This window comes from Esox lucius, chromosome 14 (assembly GCF_011004845.1).
Source record: "Esox lucius isolate fEsoLuc1 chromosome 14, fEsoLuc1.pri, whole genome shotgun sequence".
Lineage (NCBI taxonomy): Eukaryota > Metazoa > Chordata > Actinopteri > Esociformes > Esocidae > Esox > Esox lucius.
Window position 1 is genome coordinate 8,808,953 of NC_047582.1, and position 26,593 is coordinate 8,835,545.

Sequence of the window (26,593 nt, forward strand, 5' to 3'; positions counted from 1 at the left end):
ACCAAAAAGATGGCGCTATACTGAATTCAGAGTTGAAGGATCCCATAAAGACTACTTGATCTATTTGTTTTAACAACAGTGGTTATTTGTGACAAAATAAATAATTATTACATTGCGAAATTGTACTTTGCACGAGTTTGTTGATTTATCGTGTTCTAAGTGATGCCGGAAGTTGTTCGATGACGCGCCATGTGGTTGTCAAGGAGGGCGTGACATTATTATGGGATGTTAGGGTGAAATGGCGCTCGGCGCGGTATTTTGAACAATCATCTACGTTTCTGTGCATTTATGCCGAGATGTTGCTCCGCCTGTATCGAACGGCGACGGAGTGTGTGCCTTAAGTCGCTTCGAGTCACCAAAGGCATTTCATCGGGGAGAAAAACAAGCCACGTAAGAATCTATTCGCTGAGTGAAAGGGGCAACATAATGTTAGCCAAATGCTAACTGGGTTAGCTACTGGCTAGAATTGCTAACTAACAGCTGATTATGTCCATTTGGCCAGTTAGCAGACAGCTAACTAGCCGCGTACGAAAACACCTTATTCTAGCTAACTTAGCTTAGCATAGTACTCCTTGTAGGAGCGATATGAAGTTGTGAAACATTCATAAGCACATTAGATAACATATTTTATTTACTAGTCATTCAGATATAGGCTACTGCCTACTTGTATTACCAACGCTGAATAGCTAAAATTAATAATGTTCGTTTACATTGATTACACTGCCTGCAACTAAAGTGCGCTTGATATTCATCAAATACATAGTAAATTCAACCCCTAGTTTGTTTCCTACACATTGTCATTCAGAGACAGCAATTTCAGATTTGGGTCTAGTTTGCCGGTACGCATGTCATTGTTTAGCTCCCAACTGGGAGTATTTGTCACTGCAGTAATCCTTTCTATTCAGTGTTGGCTAGCCGGAAAAATACATTCCTAATCTAGTCGGTGTGTCTACTGTCGGCTTTGTGACATGGCTTGAACGCAGCTGGGGCTTTGACTGGCCAGGGTCAGATGTTTGACTGTGGGGCCTGGTTCCTCTCAAGGTTTTATTTTTCACAAGGGAGGTGCTATCCCCTTTCAAGAGCTCAATGATTTTGTTCTCGTTCTGTGACCAATTACTCTATAATAAGCGCTGAACATTTTATTTTTCGGTTTACCATTGAAAAAATGTCTGAACTATACTCGGAACGACATTAGTAATGCAATTCTCATACTTGTTGGTTCATTCTTAATAATTTGGCCACCAACAAACGGTCTGGACAATTCACAGTTAAATGAATTTTGATGTAGCCGATTTGTTCGTATTTTATGTTAATCACTGTTTAGTTCTGCAAAGAGTAGCAATCGTGCAATCATTTACAGGATATATTGTTACAATGTCAGTAGTTTGATGACAAAACGCAGAGTACTCTGATATTTGTGTTTTGCACTGCGCGGTAATCTATTGAAAACGGTGCACAATGACTTCATTGGTAAACAAGATCCATGGTATGGGCGTTCATCTCTGTTGCTCTGTCTTCCTCTTATCCCTTTAGTTGAAATGATGACGAGGTAAAAATGGCGGATCTTTCGAAATCCAACCCCGGCCTGAAAATAGAAACGTAGCTAGCAAGCTAGCTGGTCGTTTTTACAGTTCGGCTCCTGTCATCAGTTCAAGATTTTGACAGGCTGCTTACTAGTTAAGAAAACAAGAATCAGGCCCTGGTCATACATCATATAGACAATTTAAGGAGATGAACATCGATACCCCGTAGTTTATGAACTTGTATAGAATGACATCTGTTTTATTTTGCGTATGGTGGAGGTAAGAAAAAGATTGTTATTTTCTGGGATGTCCGAAGGGGCGGCCTAGCCAAGCTAACTAGCTAGCTATCCACACCGTCGCTATGCAATCGATGACATGTTAGCTAGTTAAACTGTGTTAACTTGCAGCGTTTATCAGTTGTTGCGGAGTAGCAAGCTAAGCGTTTCACCTAACTAGGTGGTGTTGCAATCAGAGTTAGGATCAAGCTAACTAGCTAATGTCGTTGCTTAAATAATGTTTGTTATTGTTCTTGGTGGTTAGCCAACATGGCACATTCACCGTAGTGAGTTTAGCTAACGTTAGCTATTATTTTAACATTTATAATATTTTGACCAATCATTTATGGACGTGTCCTGTCAAATCAGGTTGTCGTTGTTGCATGTGTTGTAACTATTTCCAATTCATTCTTTGCCGTATTTTCTATGGTTGAACTGATAACAATACTATAATCAACAGACCATGTGTTATTCACCAAATAATGTAAATGACTCTGCTTGTTTTTGGCTGTATGTTTTTGGCTGCAAATTACTTACAAAAATGAGAAAATGACACGATGTAATTTGGGCACAATCTGCAACCTTTTATGAAAGTTCCACACATGTTCATATGCAGGTCTTAGTAATCAAGTTTTGGCAAACTCAATAGGCGTCTCACTGCCCCCTTCCCCTTGTAGAACATACTTGTTACTGTTCTTGGTTTGTCAAACAATTGTTAAATGGCACCAAGTGGGAGGTAAAACCCTCTGATTTGTAATGTTTCGATGAAGTCTTGATGTTGTTGTTCATTGTACTTTCCTGATTCTACAGAAAAAAAGGGTGTTTAACACAAACTAATAGTTGGAGCAATTGGACTGACAGGTTTATTTTGTCTCCAGCAGGGACTGAGACTAGCTGTAGTGTAAACCTGCAGACATGGAAGTGGTGTCGCCAGAACTGAACAGCCTCCTTCCCGACGAAATCATGGACACAGAGGCCATCGTCATGGACGACGAACCCCACTCAGAGTCCCCCGCGGCCTCTGGTCAATCACTGCCTAGTGAGGACACACCAGTCCCGATGGAAACAGATGTGCCTGCCGTCCCAGAGATCGTGAGCCTGTGTTCGGATGCCCCTCCAACCCAACTGACTCAGGCCCTGACCACCTCCACCCCTACTGACTCCACCCTTTGTAGCACCACCTCTGCCACCCAGCTCCTCCTCACCCCTTCCACCGTCTCCTCCTCCCCCCTCCCCCTGCGACCCGCCACAGCCTCCAACCTCACTTGCGCCACCACCAAGACCACCACCAGCATTAGCCCGGCCGGTATCAGTCTCACCTCAGGAGGCTTACAGAAACTCTCTGCCCCCTTCACCCTCTCTGCCAACCACCAGATAATCCTCAATAAAGTGGCCTCTTCCTCGGGTGCAGACACTACCAGGTCCCCGGGAATCACCACCACCAGCACCCCTCCGGGGGGCCAGAAGTTCATGGTGACGGCCATAGGAAAGTCAGGCCAGCCGATCGTACTTCAGCTGCCCCACACAGGCTCCAAGCCGGGTTCAGGGCAGGTTCTGGGGGAGGCCAAGGCCCACCCGCAGCATTTCAAGGTGGTGACGATAGGGGGGAGGACCGACTTGAAACCGGTGATGGTGAGTCAGGCGGTCAGCTCGGTCAGTCAGGTATCCAGCCTTCAGGCCCAGCAGCTGAAGACTGTTCAGGTGAGGCCCGTTTGCTGACCTGTTTGTCAGGGCTCAGCCGTGCACACGTCGTAGTGAGGAGATTGATTCAGCTGTGGGTCCCCTTTGGTCTTTAGGCTTTGTCTTTCCGGGCACTATGACATAAATGAGAATATTGTGTTGCCACAAAGAGACTTCGAATGAGGGAGTTGGATGCTCCACTCAAGCCTCCAACATCCCACACACACACAGGACTTCCTATTAAGATGTTCATTGCAAATTCTGCTGCATGCATTATTCATTTAGGTTGTTAAAAGGAGCTTGTCTATCTGCTATTTACAGAAACATTGGTATCTGATATCTACACCTGCAGAACGGTGGATGAAGTTTGCTGGTGATTTTACTACGCCTTTTTTTTTTTTTGCCGGCCTCTTCCTTGCTTTAGTTAGTACATTGGTAAATGGTAAATTACTGTGTTTTGCTGACAGATTGCAAAGAAAGCCCAGGTGTCGTCCGCTGGACCTATCAAGTTCATCATCACTAAAGCTGTCAACAGCAAAGGTCTGACCGCCCAGACATCAGTATCCAATGTCATTACAGGTAAACACCCAAATGTTGGTTTGAAATATGCCTGCTGTGTACAGATGTGAATCGCTGAGAGTGAAGCCTGTATTATAACTGTATCATAGCTGCTGATTTTGAGTAAAGTATGTGGACTTTGATCCCTGCTGATTTCCTAACTCAATGTTGTGACTGCATGCCCAATTCGCGCCCCCCCCAGGTCGAGTCCTTTCAACGAGCAGCCCAGTGACCCCCCCGCGGACAATAACCCTCTCGGAGACCCTTAGCTCCACCAGCAAGATTGCCATCTCTCCCCTCAAGTCGCCCAGCAAGGTCAGACTCCGCTACCAATTGCTCTTCTCCACTTTTTAGTTTTTGCCAGAGCGCGTAAGCAGAGCCGGCTTAGAAGAGCCAATGTCTCTTACTGATTGGCTGACTTCCCCTAGTTAAACGGAGTAGTGGTTAGAGACGCGGACTACAGAACAGCAGGTCCCACGTATGACTCAAAACACATTATGCCTCAGGATTTGTTCAGGTCAGACAAAAACCTTGTTGGCTACAACCCTCAGTAGCTACGTTGCTGGCTACACGATTCTCTAATCTTTTCACTTGACGAAGAAGTCAGTTATCACTTATATAATAGTTATTGTATCAATGTCATTCACAAATGGCTAATAATCTGTTAAAATGGCCAGTGGCAAAAGTCATACAGTTCATAGATGCTATTTGTGGTGGGGGTTAACTTTATAAGAAACGTTAATCAGTTTACACAATGCTTAGTGGTGTCTAGAGAAATACTCAAACTTTGCGTGATATTAATGAGCAACAGAATTCTTATGTCGAGCCGCTATATCGACACTAGATAAGCGTGCGGTTCTGTGGTGTAGTGGCTGAAGACCTCTCGTGGGTGACCCGGGTTTGAATCCAGTGCGGGCAACAACTTTCATCACTTTCAATTGCGGGCCGGCTGGGCTTGCCTGGTTCCTTTTCTGGCTTTGATCTCAAGGGTAAATGTAGATTTCCATTTTTTTGGTCTTTTTGCCTGGCAGTTGACAGTGGTGTCGTTGGCCTCGCAGGTTCCCAGCTCCCCTCAGAAGTCGGTTTCCCTGCCGCTCAACATGGCCCATCTGGGGCAGCAGATCCTGGTGCAGCAGTCGACGGCCAGCTCCCCAGCCAAGGTGGTCTGCAGCCAGTCCACCTCACAGGTACTTCACGCTGGCGACAGGGTTTCTGCTCACCCTCTAGCCCCGGGGCAGAACGTATTTCATAATAGAACTTTTTCTACGTCTCCTTGAGCACCATTTGAACGCCTGATTTGAACTAGACCGCTAATCTCTGAGTCTGGTTTCGCTGACGACCTTGGAACTCAATTAAAAAACACACCGCTCGGGATCGCTAGGATGTCAGCGTCCGCTTAAGGACGTAAACGTAAACCGTGTTGACAGATTTTTCTCCCACCGCCCACGCAGCCCATGAAATCTATGCAGGCGGTGACGGTGGGTACCCAGCAGTTTAAGACCATCTTCCCCCTGTCCACCCCGTCCAACGTGCAGCAGATCCAGGTGCCGGGCAGCCGCTTTCATTACGTCCGGCTGGTGACGGCCACCACGGGCAACAGCACGGGCCAGGCAGCCAGCCCCGGCACCAACTCCTCCATGACCGGTAGGAGACTCGCTCTCCTGACTGTCTCAGGTCCAAACGCCAGGAAACTATGCAATAATGTGCTGCTCTTTTCTCCGCAGCCAAGCCCATGGTGGTCAACACGGCCCAGGTCAGAATGTCTGTCCCTATCGTCCCGGCACAGCCCATGAAGCAGGTGAAACACTAACCACTGTTCACTTAGCCGCGACGGCGCCGTGTGTCGGTAGTGGTGTTGAACTAAGGGTTCCGTGTCCTCCGTCGTTCCCAGGTGGTGCCCAAGCCCCTGACGTCTGGCCAGGTGGTCACCACCCAGACCCAGCAGCGGTTGATCATGCCCGCCACGCCGCTGCCCCAGATCCAACCCAACCTAACCAACTTACCGCCGGGCACCGTGCTGGCGCCCGCCCCCGGTTCTGGCAACCTGAGCTATGCTGTGCTGCCCGCACAATACGTCACCCAGGTATTTGGCTGGAATCTCTCTCTCTGGGTGGGTGGGTGGGTTGGTTGGTTTGTGGTCTCACACTACCCTCTCTTGCCCAGCTCCAACAGTCGGCATACGTGACTCTGGCTGGCAGCGCCGGGTTCTCCACCCCAACAGGCATCCAGACTCAGGCCAGACTGCCTCTTAATGGGTAAGTCGCCACACCGCCTCAGACAGGGTAATCTGCCACCGCAATAGGACCGGCACATCGATGTCAGTGAAAACCCCAACGTTTGCCATGAAGGCCCTTGTTTTGATGGTGTTTATTTATTTTTTTATGCCGTATCTTAATGTCATCGGCTATGCGTGCGGCAACTTATTATACAGGTATTTTACTCCTCCTGCAGTGTGTCGACGTCGGACACCGCCTCCAGACCGCGGAAGCCCTGCAACTGCACCAAGTCTCAGTGTCTAAAGCTGTACGTACTGTGCCGACTCACCTGACTGTGTAGCGAGATGCCTGCTTTGTACGCAAGAAGTCCTGTGTTTACGGAGCGGATGTTATCCGTTGGCTGTCCACGCCGCCTGAGTGTGATCTTGCCCTCTGCCCAGGTACTGCGACTGCTTCGCCAACGGCGAGTTCTGTCAGAGCTGTAACTGCACCAACTGCTCCAACAACCTGGAACACGAGACGGAACGAGCGAAAGCCATCAAGGTGAGACGCAAGCCGCCAGCCAGGGGGCCGATCGGGTTTGTCTCCACTCTTAATTTGACACACTATCAAGTCACGTGGCTGGTGACAAACTCTTCTCTCTGTTGTCGTTGCTTGTGTGGAAAGTTAGCACCTGCTGAGTCTGAGCACTTGCTTTAAAGAGTTTTTTTTCATTCCGCAGGCATGTCTGGATCGGAACCCAGAGGCATTCAAGCCTAAGATTGGTAAAGGTAAAGAGGGCGAGGCAGACCGCCGACACAGCAAAGGATGCAACTGTAAACGATCCGGCTGCCTGAAAAACTATTGCGAGTGTTACGAGGTGGGTGTCTATCGTGCTCTCTCTCGTCTTTCTCAGAGTGGACTCAAACAGTCTTTTGTCTTCTGATATCGGTATAGATAAAGGGTTGGGATGAAGACGTTACTTGTCCCAAGGGGTTGACGTGACTGCTGCATTTTGTTTCACTAATGGTTGCATTCTATGTCGTCGACTGAAAAGTCGAGATCGCTACTGCGTAGGAGGGGGCACGCTTCGTAATTCATCAACAGCTCAGGGAGTAGTTTACCCCTGGTTGTCCTGTTTGACACTGTCATACCGTTTCCTCCCACCCTCTGTCTGCCAGGCCAAGATCATGTGTTCATCGAACTGTAAATGTGTGGGCTGTAAGAACTTTGAGGAGAGCCCAGAGCGGAAGACTCTGATGCACCTGGCCGACGCCGCCGAGGTCCGAGTTCAACAACAGACGGCAGCCAAGACCAAGCTGTCGTCCCAGATCTCAGACCTGTTAACGCGGACCACTCCAGCTATCACCAGCGGAGGGGGGAGGTAAGACTCACGCTGCCTTCTGGCCTCACCCCTGTCTCCTGCACCCATCCCCTTTAGACAATCTCTAAGGGGATCGGGCAAGAATGGGTCAGACTGGTCAATGGCTGGGGGCCTGTAAAAACAAGAGATGGCAAGTGGATCCCACTGGGCCAGTAACTTACTCATGGGATCTTCAGTTCAACAATTCTTCTCCTTTGTAGTCTACTATTGAAATCAAATTGTGAAAGTGTTGATTGCCAAACATCTCTACAATGAAGCCTTGCATTCCTACTTTTTCAACCCTTCATGTGCTGATGCTGGTAGGTGCCTTGTTGACTATCTTGACGCACAGAGTAGTCAGTGTTTTCCAGGAAGCCATGCTTCTAAAGATGTAACCTGCACAGATGCTGAAGACACCAATGGTATCTTTCTTTTTCAAGACATTGGTAACGGTAGATTTGGCTGTGCTATAAGAGAATTTCCTCTTTTAGCATCCAAATTGCTTGCTTTTCTTTCATTGACAGCTCCCTAGTCTTCTTTTTGGATTATGCTTACTGACACCAAACGCAGACTCCAAAGGTAAAAGGAAAGTATAGAACAGTCCCAAGGGGCAGGTGTGTAGGGGCAGGGCTGGCAGAACTGGAATCTTCCTGAAGGTACCAGCTGCTTCTGTTAGAGGGCATTGGTGTGATGCTAATATATCGAGTTCAGGCTTGTTTGGCCCACATAGTGAATAGTCAGAATGCAACAGGAAATGTAAAATCAATTAGAAACACTTGTGAGCTAAATGTCCCAATATTGATGCTCACATAAATTGGGGGGGGTGTAACCCTGACAGTGCTGTTATTCTTAGTTGGTAAGACATACAAGTGTTGAAATAGCTAGATTTGAAAGGTGACCCTTGCCTCATATTCCTCTTTTAGTGAAATGTTCATATACCTTGTGTACAGCAGAAATATACACTTTGATTTGACTGTACCAATTCTTATGGAGAGCATGTCCTGGATGTACATTTGTGCTCATAAGTTTGCAAACACGGGCAGAAATTGTGTATTTTTGGCATTGATTTAGAAAATATGACTTATCATGCAAAAATACTCCTACTTAGGGATCGTGATCATGAAAATACTCCTACTTAGGGAAGCAATTTATTATCATAGTTGTTTGGCTCCTTTTTAATTCATAATGAGAACAGAAATCATCCAAATGGCCCTGATCAATAGTTTACATACCCTTGAATGTTTGGCCTTGTTACAGACACACAAGGTGACACACACAGGTGAAAAGGGCAATTAAAGGTGAAATTCCCACACCTGTGGCTTGATGGTCAATGAATTTGTTAGTTCTCACGTGGAGGTACTGAGCAGGCTAAATACTGAGCCATGGGGAGCAGAAAATAACTGTCAAAAGACCTGTCTAACAAGGTAATGGAAAATTATATAAAAAGAAATCCCAAGCCTTGCAAATGCAAGTCAGTACTGTTCAATCACTTCTTTAGTGGGAAATTCGGTGATCTCTTGATACCAAGCCAAGGTGAGGTAGACCAAGAAAGATTTCAGCCAAAACTGCCAGAAGAATTGTTTTGGATATAAAGAAAAGCACACAAGTAACCTCAGGAGAGGCTCTGGTTGTTTCAAGGAGCACAATACGATGATACTGGAACAAAAATTTGCTGCATAGTCGAGTTACCAGAACGAACTGCGCATGGGACGCTCTTGGACTTTTCCAGCACGACAATGACCCTAAGCGCAAGGCCATGTTGACCCCTCCAGTGGTTACAGCAGAAAAAGGTGACTGTTCTGGAGTGGCCATCAGTCTCCTGACCTTAATTTCATTGAGCCACTTTGGGGAGATCTCATGCAAGGCGACCAAAGGCTGTGCATGACCTGGAGGCATTTTGCCAGGACAAATTGGCAGCTATACCACCTGCAAGAACTCGGGGCCTCATAAAACAAATATTACAAAAGACTGCACACTGTCATTGATAATAAAGGGGACAATACACAGTATTAAGAACTAAGGGTATGCAGACTTTTGAACAGGGGTCAGTTATCTTTTTTTCTTTGTTGCCATGTTTTGTTTTATGATTGTGCCATTCTGTTATGACCTACAGTTGAATGAGAATCCCATAAGAAATTAAAGACGTGTTTTGCCTGCAAATGGTACATATATTACCAATCCTCCAATGGTATGCAAGCTTTTGAGCACAACTGCATAGTCCACTATGACACCAATAAACTGGGCGCATGCTGTGTTTTGAACATACTTTGGATTGAGAGGGAAACTGTCTTTTTTGTAGAACTGATTTGAAATGTGTTAATGATATCATGGCTTTGGTGATAATGAAGGCCTTGTTGAGTTCTACTATAAGCTTCATTTCCCTGTCCTGCGTCTTTTACCACTTCATTAGGAAAGCTGTCATTGCCCAGGATATTGAACTAGCTATCTACGACATGTTTTGCTCACCAACAGGATGCTGTTATTGTAGATACTCCCTTGTCAGGAGGAGGGGGAGCGGGTGGTTATCGCGCACACAGCTCATGTAACAAAGTAGCTATTTTGAAATGGTGAGTCAGAGATGTTTGATCAAAATCCATTAATTGTTTTTTGAAGGTTGCTCTGCTCTGAGGCAACCAATAACTATTGTAACCCAAAAAGCCACCGTTCGGTCTCAGCCTGGAGTCCAGGAGGTCAGTAGGAAGGATGCCTAGGAGACGCATGTAGAGGGAGACTGTAGGAAGGAGGCTGAGGAGACGCATGTAGAGGGAGACTGTAGGAAGGAGGCTGAGGAGACGCATGTAGAGGGAGACTGTAGGAAGGAGGCTGAGGAGACGCATGTAGAGGGAGACTGTAGGAAGGAGGCTGAGGAGACGCATGTAGAGGGAGACTGTAGGAAGGAGGCTGAGGAGACGCATGTAGAGGGAGACTGTAGGAAGGAGGCTGAGGAGACTCATGTAGAGGGAGACTGTAGGAAGGAGGCTGTGGAGACTCATGTAGAGGGAGACTGTAGGAAGGAGGCTGAGGAGACTCGTGTAGAGGGAGACTGTAGGAAGCAGGCTGAGGAGACTCGTGTAGAGGGAGACTGTAGGAAGCAGGCTGAGGAGACTCGTGTAGAGGGAGACTGTAGGAAGCAGGCTGAGGAGACTCGTGTAGAGGGAGACTGTAGGAAGCAGGCTGAGGAGACTCGTGTAGAGGGAGACTGTAGGAAGCAGGCTGAGGAGACTCGTGTAGAGGGAGACTGTAGGAAGCAGGCTGAGGAGACTCGTGTAGAGGGAGACTGTAGGAAGGAGGCTGAGGAGACTCGTGTAGAGGGAGACTGTAGGAAGGAGGCTGAGGAGACGCATGTAGGGTTTCCCGCAGGGGGAAAAAACGCTGATCTAAAAATGTTGTAACCCTTTTACCCTCTCCTTGGTAGCCTGTCCCTTCTCCCCCATCAGCCCTTCTCCCTGTACTCCCCTATTCAGCCTCTCACCTCTTTACTCCCTCCTCTACCTCATGGCTGAACAGCGGATAACCCCCAGCTCCTTTCTCCCCCAGGATGCCTTACACTTTTGTGACGAAGGAGGTGGCCGAGGCCACGTGTGAGTGCCTGCTGGAGAAGGCGGAGCAGGCCGAGCTCAACCATCAGCCCCAGGCCGCTGCCGAGAGGATGGTCCTGGAAGAGTTTGGACGGTGCCTCATGAGGATCATCAGTTCGGCCGGCAAGACAGACTGTCCCTCCATTAACTGCTAGGCCCGGGCCCGGCGGGCTTCCTCTGTCCGTCTCTCAGCTGGCCCGGAGAGAACCAGTGCTGTTAAACTGAAAGGGAATGGCGGCCCTCTCTCTCCCCCACGGCTTCCGAGCTAAACATTGCCGAGCTGTTTCAGTCTCGGGGAGGTCTTTGGGTACTTCGTCTCCAGAGCTAGTTGGTCTCCCTGGAGAGGATCAGTTGGTGATGGGGGGCAGACCCAGGGTTCTGTGTCACGCCCCCACACCCTGGACAAAGGACTGTGGGAAGGACGGACTGTCTGTTCCGTGATCTGCTGGCCATATCCGTCTCTTCTCTTCCTCTCTCCCTCCATCTTTCTATCTCAATCCCTGTAAAGATGGCGTTCGGTAGACAGACGGGTGGAACAGAGGGCGCCATTAGCTAGCTACACCCAGCACCAACAGACTCGGACAGCCCAGCGCATGGCTCCCTGCTGGCCCGTCTGCAGTGATGTGGCGTTGTCATGACGAAGGGAGCTGGCGCTGCCTCGGCTGCACCTTTCCGGAAAAAACAAGGACTCCGGGAGAGACTCCCTCACCAGAGGTGGTGCAAAACGGGGAGCAGATGAAGCGGGACCAGGATTTGGGTTTTAACCAGTTCTTGGTTTCACTGTACTGTTGAACTGACAGTGGGGTTTCACAGGTTTTCTTTTGTGAAGGTTGGGTTGGGTATCTGGCGTTGTTTTAGACTTACCATGTACACTTTTTTTGATAATCGGTATTTTTACAGTTATTGTAATTATATATTTTCTCACCACCTTGTTTTTTCCCCCCTTCCATCCTATCATGGCTCCGTTTCCATATGTCCCTCTCTCTGGTGCGATATTAACATGTTTTAATCATTTTTGCTGATTTTGGATGCAGAGGAGGAAAGCATTGTTCAGGTTCAAGCCCAGAGTCTAATCATGATGACTGTCTCTACAGTAAATATACTTATGGTGTCCGCTATATTTATTGGCCTCAACTGAAGTTTAATTCTGTGCTTGGAGCTTATCGACACGCTTAACAACAAAAACAATGCCCCCTTGGATTTTTATCACCCGTTAGTATTCCATTTGCACCATATCAAATGCAAGTAATTTGTTTGACTCAATGGCACTAAAAATTGTAAAGGTATGAAAGTTGTCCACTTTTCTACGGAACTGTGAATATTTGAATTTGGCCCAGTTTTAACTTTTTTGTGACTTAATTTGCCTCTTTTGTAAAGCACAGAGATTAGTGCCCACACACACACACACACGTTGGTTCACCGTCAGTAGATTCCTTGCTTGGGTATCTAAACCAGCCATACTCTCTCTGTATGTATGAAGCACTGCAAAGTTTTTAGTATTTGCAGAGTTCCTGTAGTCTCCACTGAGCTGGGGATTGGCCTTGGGAGCTTTGTATTTTACCACGTCTTCATGGATTCCCAGGTAACACATGATTTGGCCTCTGTGTCGCACTGAAACTCTTCCCCTTGTGTGCTTCTGGGTAGTGCTTAAAGAAAGGGCGTTATGTTTTTAAGACCCGTTGGGTAATTTCCTCCATTCTGTGTGTATGTACGTTTGTTGCATATCTCTGGGTGTGCGTGTTTAAGTGTGTTTTAAAAAAAAACAAATGCTGTTCATTAGTTGTTGTAGCTTTATTTCCCACAGGATACCATGGCCTTATGTTCCCCACTCTTCTCAGGTCACTGAAGGACTTCAGCTATGTCGTCTCTCGTGTCCTGCAATGTTATTAAGGTACACATGTTCCAAGACGTCCAAGCAGGCGTTTGTTGACATAGATTGCCCGTATCTAAAAAGAGGCCCTTTGTGTCTTTTTTCCAGGCATGGGTTGAAGTGTAAGCCCATGCTAAGCAACATCACACATCCTTCTGAAAATTTGAAGCATCCCTATGGACTGTACATGTTTATTGTATGGATGGACCTTGCTGTAGCATTACAGGATTGTTGTGCCACAGCTTCAACAATAGCTGTGTGAGTTTGAATGCATCATGGATTCAGTCATGCATCCATAATGTGAGTACTGGAAAACATTTCTCTGGATCCTGTTCAAGTGGGTGTAATGTTGTACAATGTTCAGTTGGAAGTGTATTGTACAGAACCCATACAATGGTCTTTCAGGTGGAGAGTGGGAATTGTCTCCTCTGTTAGTTGTATTTGCAACATTTGTCTCATCGCATTTAGTATGCATTGTCATCCCACAAAGTGGAACATTACAAACTGGCTTCCTGAAGAGGAGCTCAGCCAGAACCCTGCTCTGAAAGTGCACAGCTCACTTGCCTCAGTCTGATTTAGAGGTGAGAAGTTTTTTTTAGATTGTGTCTGAGATACATTTTACAGAATAAATGTGGTAAACTACTCGGCGGAGTTGTGCTCTGTTGGAGATTAGAAACGTATTGATCAAATGTAAACATTTAAAAAGAAACCTAGCCTTCAAATAGGAAACCTAACCCACAGCCCTTTATAGTAATACATGTACACTAGATTAAACGATGCTACTTTGTACCTTCTCAGAATCTTTAAAATATCAGGCCTTTTCACTGATTGACTGTACTGAACTGTATAAATGTGTAAGGTTTCCTGCTGCCCCTCCATGTATCAAAAGACCCTGTTAAACAGCTCTGTAGTACTTCTGTGTTATGGTTTGTTGATTGTATATTGTATGTGACCATTGCTTGTTACTTTCTAGTTTTTATTTCTTTTCATATGTCACCATTCTTGTAAACATCTCTGTCCGGAATTATTTATCTTATGTTATCCTCATGACTATTACAACAGTATCACACAGAATTAAAGTACTTTAATTTTCAGATTTAAAGATTTATATTCAGTTGAGCGTATGTAAGATTTTGTGACTGTAATGTAAGCGATCTACAAAACAAATTAAATTTATATAGTTCTGTACTAATTTATTTGTCATTTGGTGCAATATATTGCAATCGTATTTTACAAACCCATGCAGGCTATGTAGCCGATGGTTAATAGTGTTGACCTAGTAACAAAGTTTGTGGGATTAATTCTTGAGCATCCTTGAACTAGGTATTTATTAGTAAGCTGTCAGTAATTGCTTACAAACACGGTGAACTGCAGTGTTTGGACAGCAACACTTTGTTTTCTTTGGCATTGTATTCTAACACGTTGGATTTGAAGGAATATATTGACTAGGTGGTTAAAGTGCTGAGTAAAATTGTGTATCCATTGATCAATTTGTATTTTTAATAGTATCAGGTAGCAATTCTTTTTTTTTTGTTCCCTACTTTTACAGTGCCAAGAGTATTTCAACATATGGCTTTGCAGTAGTTTGTGATAAGGTCGGTATGTTTGTTTCTATCATTAGTGCATGCACAGGCGAGCTGTCAATAGCTGGTCTTGATTCTAGGTTTTGTATTTGGAGTTGTTTGCTGATTTCTGATTACATATGTGTCAAGGGTAAATCAGACAGCTAAAATATTTGCTTTGTCAAAATCAGCTGTTTGGTACATGGAGGAAAACGCTGGGAAGCTCCATAATGACAAACTAACTGGTAGAAAAAGGAAGACCTATACTGTAGATATATTTTCTGTTTTTCTTCCTAATGTTGTGTTATCCATATTGTGATTAAGGCCTTGTCTTTTCACCCCAACTCCCTGTGAATTCTGGACATTGAATATGAGACCTACAAAGCATATCTGATGCTGTCCTGGTTCTTATCACGCTGTTCACTAGACTTCAGCCAGGTACCGTAATCCTTAGTTGTTAGTAGGGATTAGGGCTGTGCGATACCACAAATGTTAGGTTTGATCCAATACCAAGTAACACAGGGCTAGAATCACCAATTTCAATACCAATACTTTTTATTATTAAAAGTGGCTTGTGTACTTTCATGAAGGTGAGAGCTTGTAATATCCAGAGCTCTTGGGGAATCACCTAGGTAAAATAATTGTCTATAGCCTATGACAGACAACATATTTCCATATTTCAAGTTTGAGGTATGTTTTAAATTCCATTAACATTTGTAATTTAGATAAGTTTCAACTGGCTGAATATTATGTTTAAATGTCTGAATATAGTCTATATTTCACAGGACGTTCCTCTGTCGTTCAGCCATGGCATTTATGCATGCAACAAATGTAAGCCTATGCACCGTCACAAACAACTGCAGTGGACCTGGAGAAGTACTTGTTCACGACAACGGAACGTTGTTTGCACAGAGTGACAGTTCTACGCGACGCTCCGATCCATGGTTTAGCTTTCCGAGTTAAACTGTTTCGATGTTCGAAGCTTGGGAAGTCACACAATCACATTCGGATTCCAACCAGGCCCAACAGGTGTCGTCTTATGAATCGCAGTTTTGAAACAGCGTGCACAATAGGTTAATGAAATCCGGTCATTTCGGGGATTGTCAGTAGGAGTTTGAGACACGCATGCGAATGGAAGTATTTGAAAGTGCAAGCTAGTCAAGAGAGTCGTAAAATAGAGCTAGTTATTTGATAGTAGTCATAGAACAGTAATTTGAGAATCGTACATGAGAATAATTGTGTTTGCAAAGATACATCAAAATGTATTTTAAAATAAAATATAAAATAATTACATTTTAAATGTATCAAAATAATCTACAAAATACAGCAGCCACACCATATATCAAAATAAACTAAGGTAAAGTCAGGTTGAGTGGGACATCAGGTTGAGGTGGACACAAACTTATGGGTGGTATGCAGGGTTAATTTTGTAAGCCAGTCACAGCAGTTGTTATTGTATTGTTGTATGTCTACTGTATATGAAACAAAGGATGTGATTGATGAAACATCACAGAAGGGGTCAAATTGTTATTTTTCTAATTGCTTGACACACAGAACCTCAAGGTAAGTCACCAGGCAAGGGAAAATCTATTTTAGAATAATAAAGTTGATAATTACATCACTTAAAATATTGGCTTTTAAATACGTTTATTATATCCAGTGGTGACTGGTCATTAGGGGCAGATGGGGCACAGCCCAACCTGTTGTCAACAGAAAGAAAAGCAAAATAAATATTTTTATTTCTCAAATTACTTCCTATAATTGGTTTGAGTATTACATCTTCCTAAATTGCATATAATTTGTGTTAGGATTTTATTTCATGTTCATTGGTCCATGCCTTGCTGCTTCAGACTGCAGATTTGAGTTCGCAGTAGTAGGCCATAGGCTAAGCGTGAATGTTGGGCTAGCCCCTCTCTCACAATGCAATATACATTTTACCTGTGAAAATATTAATACGCATGCTCAGAATGTTAGTATGATCAATGTAGATCACACAAATTTTATGCCAAGTGGGGCTGACAGCCGGTAGCCCCACTACAGCGTCATTTCGTATTTCAGACCTGATTGGCTGGCTGTCTGTCTTGCGCCAACATTAGTCGGCAAGAAGAGCGAGGAGGGTAGATTGTCTTAGGTAGCTTGTGAACTTCACAAACGCCAGATAACTTGAGAAAACGAATAAAGTGGATTTCATACTTGAGCACCGGTTTGAAACCCTTAATTTGGAGGAGAAACTTGAAGTAAAGGGACTTTGGTGCCCATCAGGCACAGGATATTGTCATCACTCAAACTGCTGGTAAAAGAAACCACGGTTTAACGTGGGGTGGTTTTTGAAGAAAAAGGGGCTAACAGTTAGCATACAAAAGAAGGCACTCTTCTGTTTTCCATGTCTGCTATTTGGTGGAGATGGTACTTGGTCGAGGACGGGTTACAAAGATTTGAAACAACTTTCTGAGAGGATTGCAAAACATGAGAGCAGCGGGAGTCATCTGGACAATGCTGTGAAATTGGGCTTACTTGGAAGGGTAAATGTCGCAGCCCAAGTTGACAGTGCATACAAGCGCTCCATTGAGCAGCATAACAAACAGGTGGACAAAAAAAAGGTACGTTCTCAGTCGGAACATAATGTATTAAACTCAATGGAAAATGTGTAATCGCACTGCAGGGGCACGATGGTGGACTCCCTGAATCCTGGAATATTCTCGAGCCTATAAAGGCACTATGATGCTCAGCCCATCTTCAAAGGGACATCTAGCAATGTACAAAATGAACTGTTAGACTGTATGTATGAAGTGTACAGGGAGGAGATAACCAAGCAAGTGGAGGAGACATAATTTGTTGCCATACATGCAGATGACAATTGATGTCTCCTGTAAAACACAAATGGTGGTTCAATCAAATTTATTTATAAAGCCCTTTTTACAACAGCAGTTGTAACAAAGTGCTTTTACAGAAACACCCGACCTTAAACCCAAAGGAGCAAACAACTGTAGTGTTGAATTTCAGTGGCTAGGAAAAACTCCCTAAGATGCCTGAATTTTAGGAAGAAACCTAGGACTGGTCACCCAGGCTCAGGGGGGTGACCAGTCCTCTTCTGGCTGTGCTGGGTGAGATATTAAGAGTCCAATTGGAATAATTAATAAATGCATGTGGGCTAAATCCAGAGTATATTTAAATGTAGACTAGGTCAGAAGTATGACCAGATGGACAAGGACAGGGACAGCAACAGGGCCCCCAAACCAGGTACTCCGCAGGTGTGGACCAGGACCTCATGTCCTCCGAAAGTTTAAAACGGGAGGAGACTGGGAAAATTCAGAAAATGCATTCCTCATATCAACAACGATTTATAGTGGGGAAGGAGAACTGACCCCATCCCCCAGCACAATAGTATAGCAGCGTAAGACCTTGGAACTGAGACGGGGGGGGGTCCGGCGACACTGTGGCCCTACCCGGGGGAGGCCCCAGACAGGGCCCAACAGGCAGGAAATCAATCCACCCACATTACCAGGCATCAACCAAAGGGACACCCACAACCTGCAACCACACTGAATGAGGGCTGAGTATTGCCAGCAGAGTACAGCCCAATTGCACAAGTGTGCAACAGAGAGACAACAACAAGCCAGTGACTCTTCCCCGAAAGGCACTGGAGGGAGGGCATCCCAGTGGCGACGAGAGCCCACCTGGCAAGACAGCAAGGGTGGACAGTATCAAGCCTTCTAGTCACATTCATGCCCCCGGGCCAGGCTACACCTAATCATAAACCGTGCTGTAGAGATGGGTTTTTAGTAGACACTTGAAAGTTTTCAACATAGGTTATGTATGGCTGGATCATTTCAACAAGGTAAGTAGGAGAAAGTCCATGTATGATTTATAGGTTAATAGTAAAACCTTAAAATCAGCCCTAACCCTAACAGTCAGCCAGTGTAAGGACGCTAGTACAGGAGTAATGTGTTAAAAAAAATTTGTTCTAGTTAGGATTCTAGCAGCCATGTGCAGCACTAATTTAAGTTTATCTATTGATTTGTCAGGGTAACCGGAAAGAAGAGCATTGCAGTAATCTAGTCTAGAAGTAACAAAAGCATGGATTTGTTTTTCTGCATTAGCTTTTGATAGAAAGTTTCAGATTTTTGCAATGTTTCGAAGATTAAAATAAGCAACTCATTAGACATATTTTATATGTTCTTCAAAGGAGAGGTCAGGGTCGAGGGTAACGCCGAGGTTTCTTACAGTTTTTTGGGATACAACCATGCAGCCGTCGAGGTTCACAGTGAGATCTGCAAACAACACTCTTGGTTTCTTGGGTCCTAAAACGAGCATTTCTGTTTTTCTTGAGTTTAAGAGCAAGAAGTTATCTGTCATCCACTTCCTAATATCTGAAACGCATGCTTCCAAAGTAGCTAATTTTGGGGCTTCTCCATGCTTCATTGAAATAACTGTGTGTCATCAGCATAACAGTGAAAATTTACATTGTGATTTCGGATTACTTCGCCCAGAGGCACCATATATAGTGATAACAATAATAGGCCCAGAACCAAGCCTTGAGGAACACCAAAGCATACCTTTGACTTGTCAGAGGATATGCCATCCACACTAACAAACTGATATCTTTCAGATAGATAAGATTTAAACCAGGCTAGAACATGTCCACGTAGCCCAATATGAGTTTCCATTCTCTCTAAGAGAAGGGAGTGATCAATAGTGTCAAAAGCAGCACTAAGATAAAGAAGCAACAGGACAGTGGAACCTTTGTCTGAGTCCATTAGAAGATAATTTGTTACCTTCAGGAGTGCAGTCTTAGAATTATGATGGGATCTGAAACCGGACTGGAGCATTTCATAAATGTTATTTGTCTTCAGGAAGGCACACAGTTGTTGGGAAACACATTTTTCTATGATTTATGAGAGGAACGGGAGGTTCGATATTGGCCCCTAATTGTTTAATATGTCGGGATCCAGATTAGATTTTTTTTTAGAAGAGGCTTAATTTGCGCTATTTTTAGTGAGTTTGGTACACCCGGAGGAAAGGGAGCAATTTATTATGTTCAACATTGGCTGACCTAGCACAGTAAATAGCTCCTTAAGTAATTTTTTTGGAATCGGGTCTAGCTGACAGTTTGTGGGTTCAGAAGCAATACGATATCAAAAAATGTAATTTTCCCCATTGACACCTGTTCAGGGAGGTTCAGGACATTTTTAGGACAACAGAGATTTTGAGGACCATAACTATTTAAGGAGGAGTCAGTTATTTGTTTTCTAATGATGATGATCTTTTCATCAAAGCTGAAGTGAAGACCCAATTCACTTGTTGAGCTTTGCTTTTTTGTTAGCTTTGCAACTGTATCGAAGATACATTTTGGATTGTTTTTGTTCACCTCAATCAGGTTGGAGAAATAAGCTGACGAGCAGACGTGAGTGATTTTCGGTATTGTACTGTGTCTATCCAGGCTAGTCTGAATACTTCCAACTTGGTGGAGCTCCACTTTCTGGAGGGTTAAGTGCTCTCTGTGTACCATGGAGCAAGTTTCTTGTTGCGTATTTCTTTAGTTTTTGTGGTGCAACCGTGTCTAATGTATTTCGCAGTGTTGAGTTTAGATCCTCGATCTTATCGTTTACAGATTTATTTACTCTGTAGTTAATGAGCGAACTTGTAAGAATATCAAGGAATTTATTTGTAGTCCCAGAATTTATAGTACGGCTTTTGAAACTCATTGTTTGCGGAGCAAGTGGAATTCTTGTTTTTACGGTAAATGTAATAAGACAGTGATCCGATAATCCAGGATTTTGGGTGGAAATTATTAGATCTACAATATTTATTTCTCCTGACAATACTACATTTTAGGTGTGATTGTGGCAATGTGTTGGACCTGAGACATGGATAAAACCCATTGAGTCAATTATGGCTTCAAAGGCTTTTTGAAGAGGATCATTGGACTTTTCCATATGAATATTGAAATCGCCAAAAATTAGAATACTATCTGCCATGACTACAAGGTTAGACAAGAATTCTGGAAACTCATTGAGGAACATTGTGTATGGCCCGGGGGGCCTAAACAGTAACTTCAAAATAATGAAAATCAGTGATGTGTTTGAGAGTAAATTTATATTTACTGTCATAAATATTAGCAACACCCCCTCCTTTTCGGGATGCACGGGGATATGATCACTAGTATAGCCAGGAGGAGAGGCCTCATTTAAGGCAATTCATTCATCAGGCTTTAGCCACGTTTCACATAAACCAATAACATCTAGTTCATGATCAGAGATTCATTCATCTACTGCAACTGCCTTTGGAGCAAGGGATCTAACATTAGGAGTCCCATTTTGAGATGCGAGGTGATACAGTCATTTTATTTATGACCGAGGTGGAGGAAGGCTTTATCTTAATAAGGTTGTTTTTATTAGCACTACCTTGTTAAACTTTTCTCAGCCTGGAACGAGTCACAGTGGCAATAGGTAAAGCTGTACTAACTACTCTGGCTATGCTATCGACAGACTCCACTATGCTAGCAGGCTGGCTAACAGCCTGCGGCCTGACCTGCACCCTATCTCATGGTGAGGCTAGGAGTGAGACTCCTGTCAATGTTCCTAGATAAAAGAAGAGCACCACTCAAGCTAGGACGGAGTCCGTCGCTCTTCAGCAGATCAGGCCTGGCCCTATTTCAGGGAGAGGGTGAAAACCTTCACCCCCAATACCATGGGACAGCCGCGACTCAACGCATTGGCCACGTTGTCCATCGAAAGCCAGCTGATTCAGCAGCTACACGACTTAATTCCCAAAGTCATCAAAAAGTTTGCCCAGAGGAAGATCCGCCGTGCCACCTTTCTCTTCAAGTGAGCCCTCAGCCTTGGTGAGTGAAAGCATATTTTATTTATCCTGCCTTTGTGGTGCTGGTCCGTGCATTGGTCATCTTTTTGTGCTGGATCGATTGATATAGATGGTGACGAGTGTCAGTGTGTCCATGCTTATCTATTAAGGTTGTTGTCATAGAATGGATCTGTATCCCTAAAAAGTTGTCTTTCTGCTTCGTTGTGGCCTTAAGTGATGTTGAGCTCATTGCTGTTCGCTTATGGCCCTGTAAGCACATTGGTTCTGAGCTTGGTTGCATTCCTAATTTTGATTTGTAAATGTGACAGTGGTAATTTTAAAGAGAGAGAGAAGGAGAGCAATTACACAAGATGGTCTCTCCCTCTCCAGTATGTGTACTACAACACCTGGTAGAAGCAATTGCCGCTCTCTCGTTAAGTGTTTAGTGGAGCCATGCTGTTTGTTGATGTGTTAAATAAACACATCAGTAGGAAGAGGGAGTTTTGTATCTTTACTGGTATGTAATCCTATATTTTCAAATGCTTTGTGCCCCATCAATATTTACATATAAAATCGCCACTGATTATATCAGTGTATTACAAATTAATAACAATGAGCATGAAATTGAATCAAATACTTATGAAATAGCACTGTCCCACTCAACCTGACAGTGTTATATAAAGTGGGACAGGGCATTTCAGGTTGAGTCGGACAGTTTTAAGGCTAATGCTAGTAAGCTCAGTGCAGCCATTTCATGAATAAAATGTACACATTTTAAGTTTTTAGTAAGAATTATGTCTAAATATGAAATTTGAGGTTGGTAATTTCTTAAATGTATTCCACAACAGACAGCATCTGGTAAGAGTCCCCTGCTCTCAGCTGAGACTGAGAGTGAGTTAGCTGGCCATGTAAAATTGCTGGCAGAAAGGGGGTTCCCCCTAGAACGAGGGGATATATGCTGTATTGCATTCCAATATGTCATCTCATCTGTGGAACTGTCCTTTGAATGGCAGAAACATGAGGCCTAAGAAAAATTATATTAATGAAATGTTCAAATCAAATTTACAATCTTAAAATGTCCACAACAATTCCAGAAATGCAGTTACTAAAAAGAAAATCCCAACTTACATATCAGTATTAATAGCATGGATAGTATTAAGTAATTGAAAACACTTTGCCTCTATGCTACTTGCAAACATGAATCTTTTAATACATAATATTCTGGATTATATGATATCTGTATTTAATTATATTTACTGTACATATTAATAAATGTTGTTAAAACGTTTTTCTCATGTGTCTAATAGTTAATTTTAATGATAATATACTGTAGTTCCCACTTTACCTAACAAAGTGGGAACTACAGATTAGGGTGTCAGATGATGTTTAAAGATATACAATTTGTTAATGAAGAAGGTAATTGGCTTAATTTCAACATAGATGTGTTCACAACAACCAATTTAAATTAACATATGTCATTTAAATACATTCTAACACATTTTGGTTGGTTAAAAAGCAGTTTACCAAAGTGTCCCACTTCACCTGAATTTACCCTTCTGTATTTTTGTATTTGAAAAATACTAAAATACTTTTACAATGGAGCATGAAATCACTTCGCAAACCTTCCATCTATCGGCCTATTTGATCTATCACTTCACCAGTACACTGACTCAGTTGATTAAGTAGAAAATGTTTCATTGCAACAGCTTTTCTCTGCCTAACAAGTCCTGCAATAAATCTGACATATGCAAATAGTTAACAGATCAATTATTTACACATCCCTGTGATCACCCAGATGAAGGTTTTAAAGTAACCAACAGTTTAATGTTTAACTAACAGTTCGCTAATGACCGATAATTGTATCCTACTTTTATTACTTGGTGTTTGGTAATGAAGATACTTTGTATCAGCAACACTGACTCAATGACAAACAAGTCATTCATATGAAGACAACTGATGGCACCTTTATTCATAGTAACTAGTTTATAAGTAATTAATCATTTGATTGTTAACCATATATACACTGCTCAAAGAAATGAAGGGAACACTTAAATCCCTCATCAAGTCTCGGTGAAGTAGAAGTGGACGAATATCAGTTGTCTTATTTAACTACCATAGTTGGAAAGGAGGATTTTGGAAAGAGAGGTTCTCAGTGTTTTTTTTAATGATGCGCTTTCAGATGTTATCAAAAGACTTCTGAAAGCGCATCATCCCAATATGTACGCACAGGCAAAGACTGTGGTTTGTTGCTTGGAAACGTGGATATAGCCAAATTCAGAGGTGTCGCTAGGATCACAATACATTCAAGGCTTAGCCCCGAATCTACGCATCTAATACTATGGCGCAACCTTACTATTCCAGACTGCTGTTTACATGGTCATGGGTTCGATTCTTATTGTTGCGGGTAATATAATTTTGTTGAACGCAAAATGTCAGCCTTTCTTCCTCCAGGAATTCCTGTTTTATTGAGGTTACCCTTTTCAATGGTCTTCATTATTAATTCATCCTTACCATTACTTCGAATACACCACTCCGGTCTAAATATAATACGCCTAATCAAACATCATCATCATCATCATCATTTTCTTTCACTTATCCGGGGCCGGGTCCAGACTTCCCTCTCCTTAGACACTTCCTCCAGCTCTTCTGGGGGGACACCGAGGCGTTCCCAGGCCAGCCGGGAGACATAGGTCTTCCCCGGGGTCTCATCCCGGTGGGACGGGACCGGAAGACCTTCCCAGGAAACAGATGCCCAAACCACCTCAGCTGACCCCTCTCGATGTGGAGGAGCAGCGGCTCTACTCTGAGCTCCTCCCAGGTGACCAAGCTTCTCACCCTATCTCTAAGGGATCGCCCAGCCACCCTGCGGAGAAAGCTCATTTCGGCCACTTGTATCCGGGATCTTGTCCTTTCTGTCATGACCCAAAGCTCATGACCATAGGTGAGAGTAGGAACGTAGATTGACCGGTAAATCGAGAGCTTCGCCTTGCGGCTCAGCTCTTTCTTCACCACGACAGACCGATACATCGACCGCATAACTGCAGAAGCTGCACCGATCCGTCTGTCTATCTCCCGTTCCATCCTTCCCTCACTCGTGAACAAGACCCCTAGATACTTAAACTCCTCCACTTGAGGCAGGCACTCTCCACCAACCTGAAGTGGGCAAGCCACCCTTTTCCCGACTGAGGACCATGGCCTCGGATTTGGAGGTACTGATTCTCATCCCCACCGCTTCACACTCGGCTGCAAACCGTCCCAGTGCATGCTGGTTTGAAGGGGCCAACACGACAACATCATCCACAAAGAGCAGAGACTAAATCGTGTGGTCCCCAAACCTGACACCCTCCGGCCCCTGGCTGCGCCTAGAAATTCTGTCCATAAAAATTACAAACCGAACCGGCGACAAAGGGCAGCCCTGCCGGAGTCCAACATGCACTGGGAACAAGTCTGACTTACTGCCGGCAATGCGGACCAAGCTCCTGCTTTGGTCGAACAGGGACCTGACAGCCCTTAGCAAAAGACCCAGGACCCCATATTCCCGAAGCACTCTCCACAGGATGCCGCGAGGGACACAGTCGAATGCCTTCTCCAAATCCACAAAACACATGTGGATTGGTTGGGCAAACTCCCATGAACCCTCCGTGACGGCGGGATTGAGGAGATCCTCGAAGTACTCCTTCCACCGCCCGATGACATCCCCAGTTGAGGTCAACAGCTGCCCACCTCTACTGTAAACAGCCTTGGTAGGGCACTGTTTCCCTCTCCTGAGGCGCCGGACGGTTTGCCAGAATCTCTTCAAAGCCAGCCGATAGTCCTTCTCCATGGCCTCACCGAACTCCTCCCAGGCCCGAGTTTTTGCCTCCACAACCACTCAGGCTGCAGTCCGCTTGGCCTGTCAGTACCCGTCAGCTGCCTCAGGAGTCCCACAAGCCAACCAGGCCTGATAGGACTCCTTCTTCAGCTTGACGGCATCCCTTACTTCCTGTGTCCACCACCGTGTTCGGGGATTGCCACCTCGACAGGCACCGGAGACCTTACGGCCACAGCTCTGAGCAGCCGCTTCGACAATGGCGGTGGAAAACATGGTCCACTCGGACTCAATATCTCCAGCCTCCCTCGGGATCCAGTCGAAGCTCTGCCGGAGGTGGGAGTTAAAGATCTCTCTGACAGGAGACTCGGCCAGACGTTCCCAGCAGACCCTTACAGTACGCTTGGGCTTGCCGAGTCTGTCCAGCTTCCTCCCCCGCCATCGGATCCAACTCACCACCAGGTGGTGATCAGTTGACAGCTCCGCCCCCCGCCCCCCGGCCGCAGATCAGATGAAACGACAACAAAGTCGATCATCGACCTACGGCCTAGGGTGTCCTGGTGCCATGTGCACTGATGGACACCCTTATGCTTGAACATGGTGTTCGTTATGGACAATCTGTGACTAGCACAGAAGTCCAATAACCGAACACTGCTCGGGTTCAGATCAGGGGGGCCGTTCCTCCCAATCACACCCCTCCAGGTGTCACTGTCATTGCCCACGTGGGCGTTGAAGTTCCCCAGTAGAACGATAGAGTCCCCAGTCAGAGCACTTTCCAGCACCCCTCCCAGAGACTCCAAGAAGGTCGGGTACTCTGCACTGCCGTTCGGCCCGTAGGCACAAACAACAGTGAGAGACCTATCCCCGACCCGTAGGCGCAGGGAAACGACCCTCTCGTTCACCGGGGTAAACTCCAACACATGGCGGCAGAGCTGGGGAGCTATAAGCAAACCCACACCAGCCCGCTGCCTCTCACCATGGGCAACTCCAGAGTGGTGAAGAGTCCATCCTCTCTCAAGGAGTGTGGTTCCAGAGCCCAAGCCGTGCGTAGAGGTGATCCCGACTACCTCTAGTCGGAACCTCACAACCTCACGCACGATCCCAGGATCCTTCCCCGCCAGCGAGGTGACGTTCCACGTCCCTAGAGCTAGTTTCCGTGTCCAGGGATCGGGTTGTCTAGGCCCCCGCCTTCGACTGCCGACCGATCCTCTCCGCACCGGCCCCTTATGGTCCCTCCCGTGGGTGGTGAGCCCACGGGAAGGCGGCCCCACCTCGCTCCTTCGGGCTGTGCCCGGCCGGGCCCCATGGGGAAAGGGCCGGCCACCAGGCGCTCACGTACGAGCCCCAAGCCCCAATCCTGCGCCATACCGGGCGACGTCA

At 45.1% G+C, this 26,593-nt stretch overlaps 1 protein-coding gene across 4 annotated transcripts; it reads left to right on the top strand.

Annotated features, from left to right (window-relative positions):
• Positions 1 to 190: 190 nt before the first annotated feature.
• Positions 191 to 14,284, top strand: lin54 (lin-54 DREAM MuvB core complex component). 4 transcript variants are annotated; one of them, XM_010863764.3, is made up of 14 exons: positions 191 to 390; positions 2,677 to 3,499; positions 3,946 to 4,057; positions 4,239 to 4,351; positions 5,068 to 5,223; positions 5,488 to 5,680; positions 5,761 to 5,834; positions 5,928 to 6,119; positions 6,200 to 6,291; positions 6,488 to 6,559; positions 6,693 to 6,795; positions 6,974 to 7,111; positions 7,413 to 7,615; positions 11,132 to 14,283. In XM_010863764.3, the coding sequence occupies exons 2-14, from the start codon at positions 2,714 to 2,716 to the stop codon at positions 11,325 to 11,327; spliced, it is 2,430 nt and encodes an 809-aa protein (XP_010862066.2). In that variant the 5' UTR covers positions 191 to 390; positions 2,677 to 2,713; the 3' UTR covers positions 11,328 to 14,283. The 4 variants fall into 4 exon arrangements, with proteins under 4 accessions (XP_010862066.2, XP_010862067.2, XP_012992501.2 ...); XM_010863765.3 differs by having other exon boundaries at positions 2,680 to 3,499; XM_013137047.3 differs by having other exon boundaries at positions 192 to 390; positions 5,095 to 5,223; positions 11,132 to 14,282.
• Positions 14,285 to 26,593: the final 12,309 nt, after the last annotated feature.

Coding starts and splice junctions, on each gene's coding strand:
- lin54 (XM_010863764.3), top strand. CDS start 2,714: ATGGAAGTGGTGTCGCCAGAACTGAACAGCCTCCTTCCCGACGAAATC. Junction 4,352..5,067: donor CCCTCAAGTCGCCCAGCAAG/GTCAGACTCCGC, acceptor TTTGCCTGGCAG/TTGACAGTGGTGTCGTTGGC. Junction 6,292..6,487: donor GCCAGACTGCCTCTTAATGG/GTAAGTCGCCAC, acceptor CTCCTCCTGCAG/TGTGTCGACGTCGGACACCG.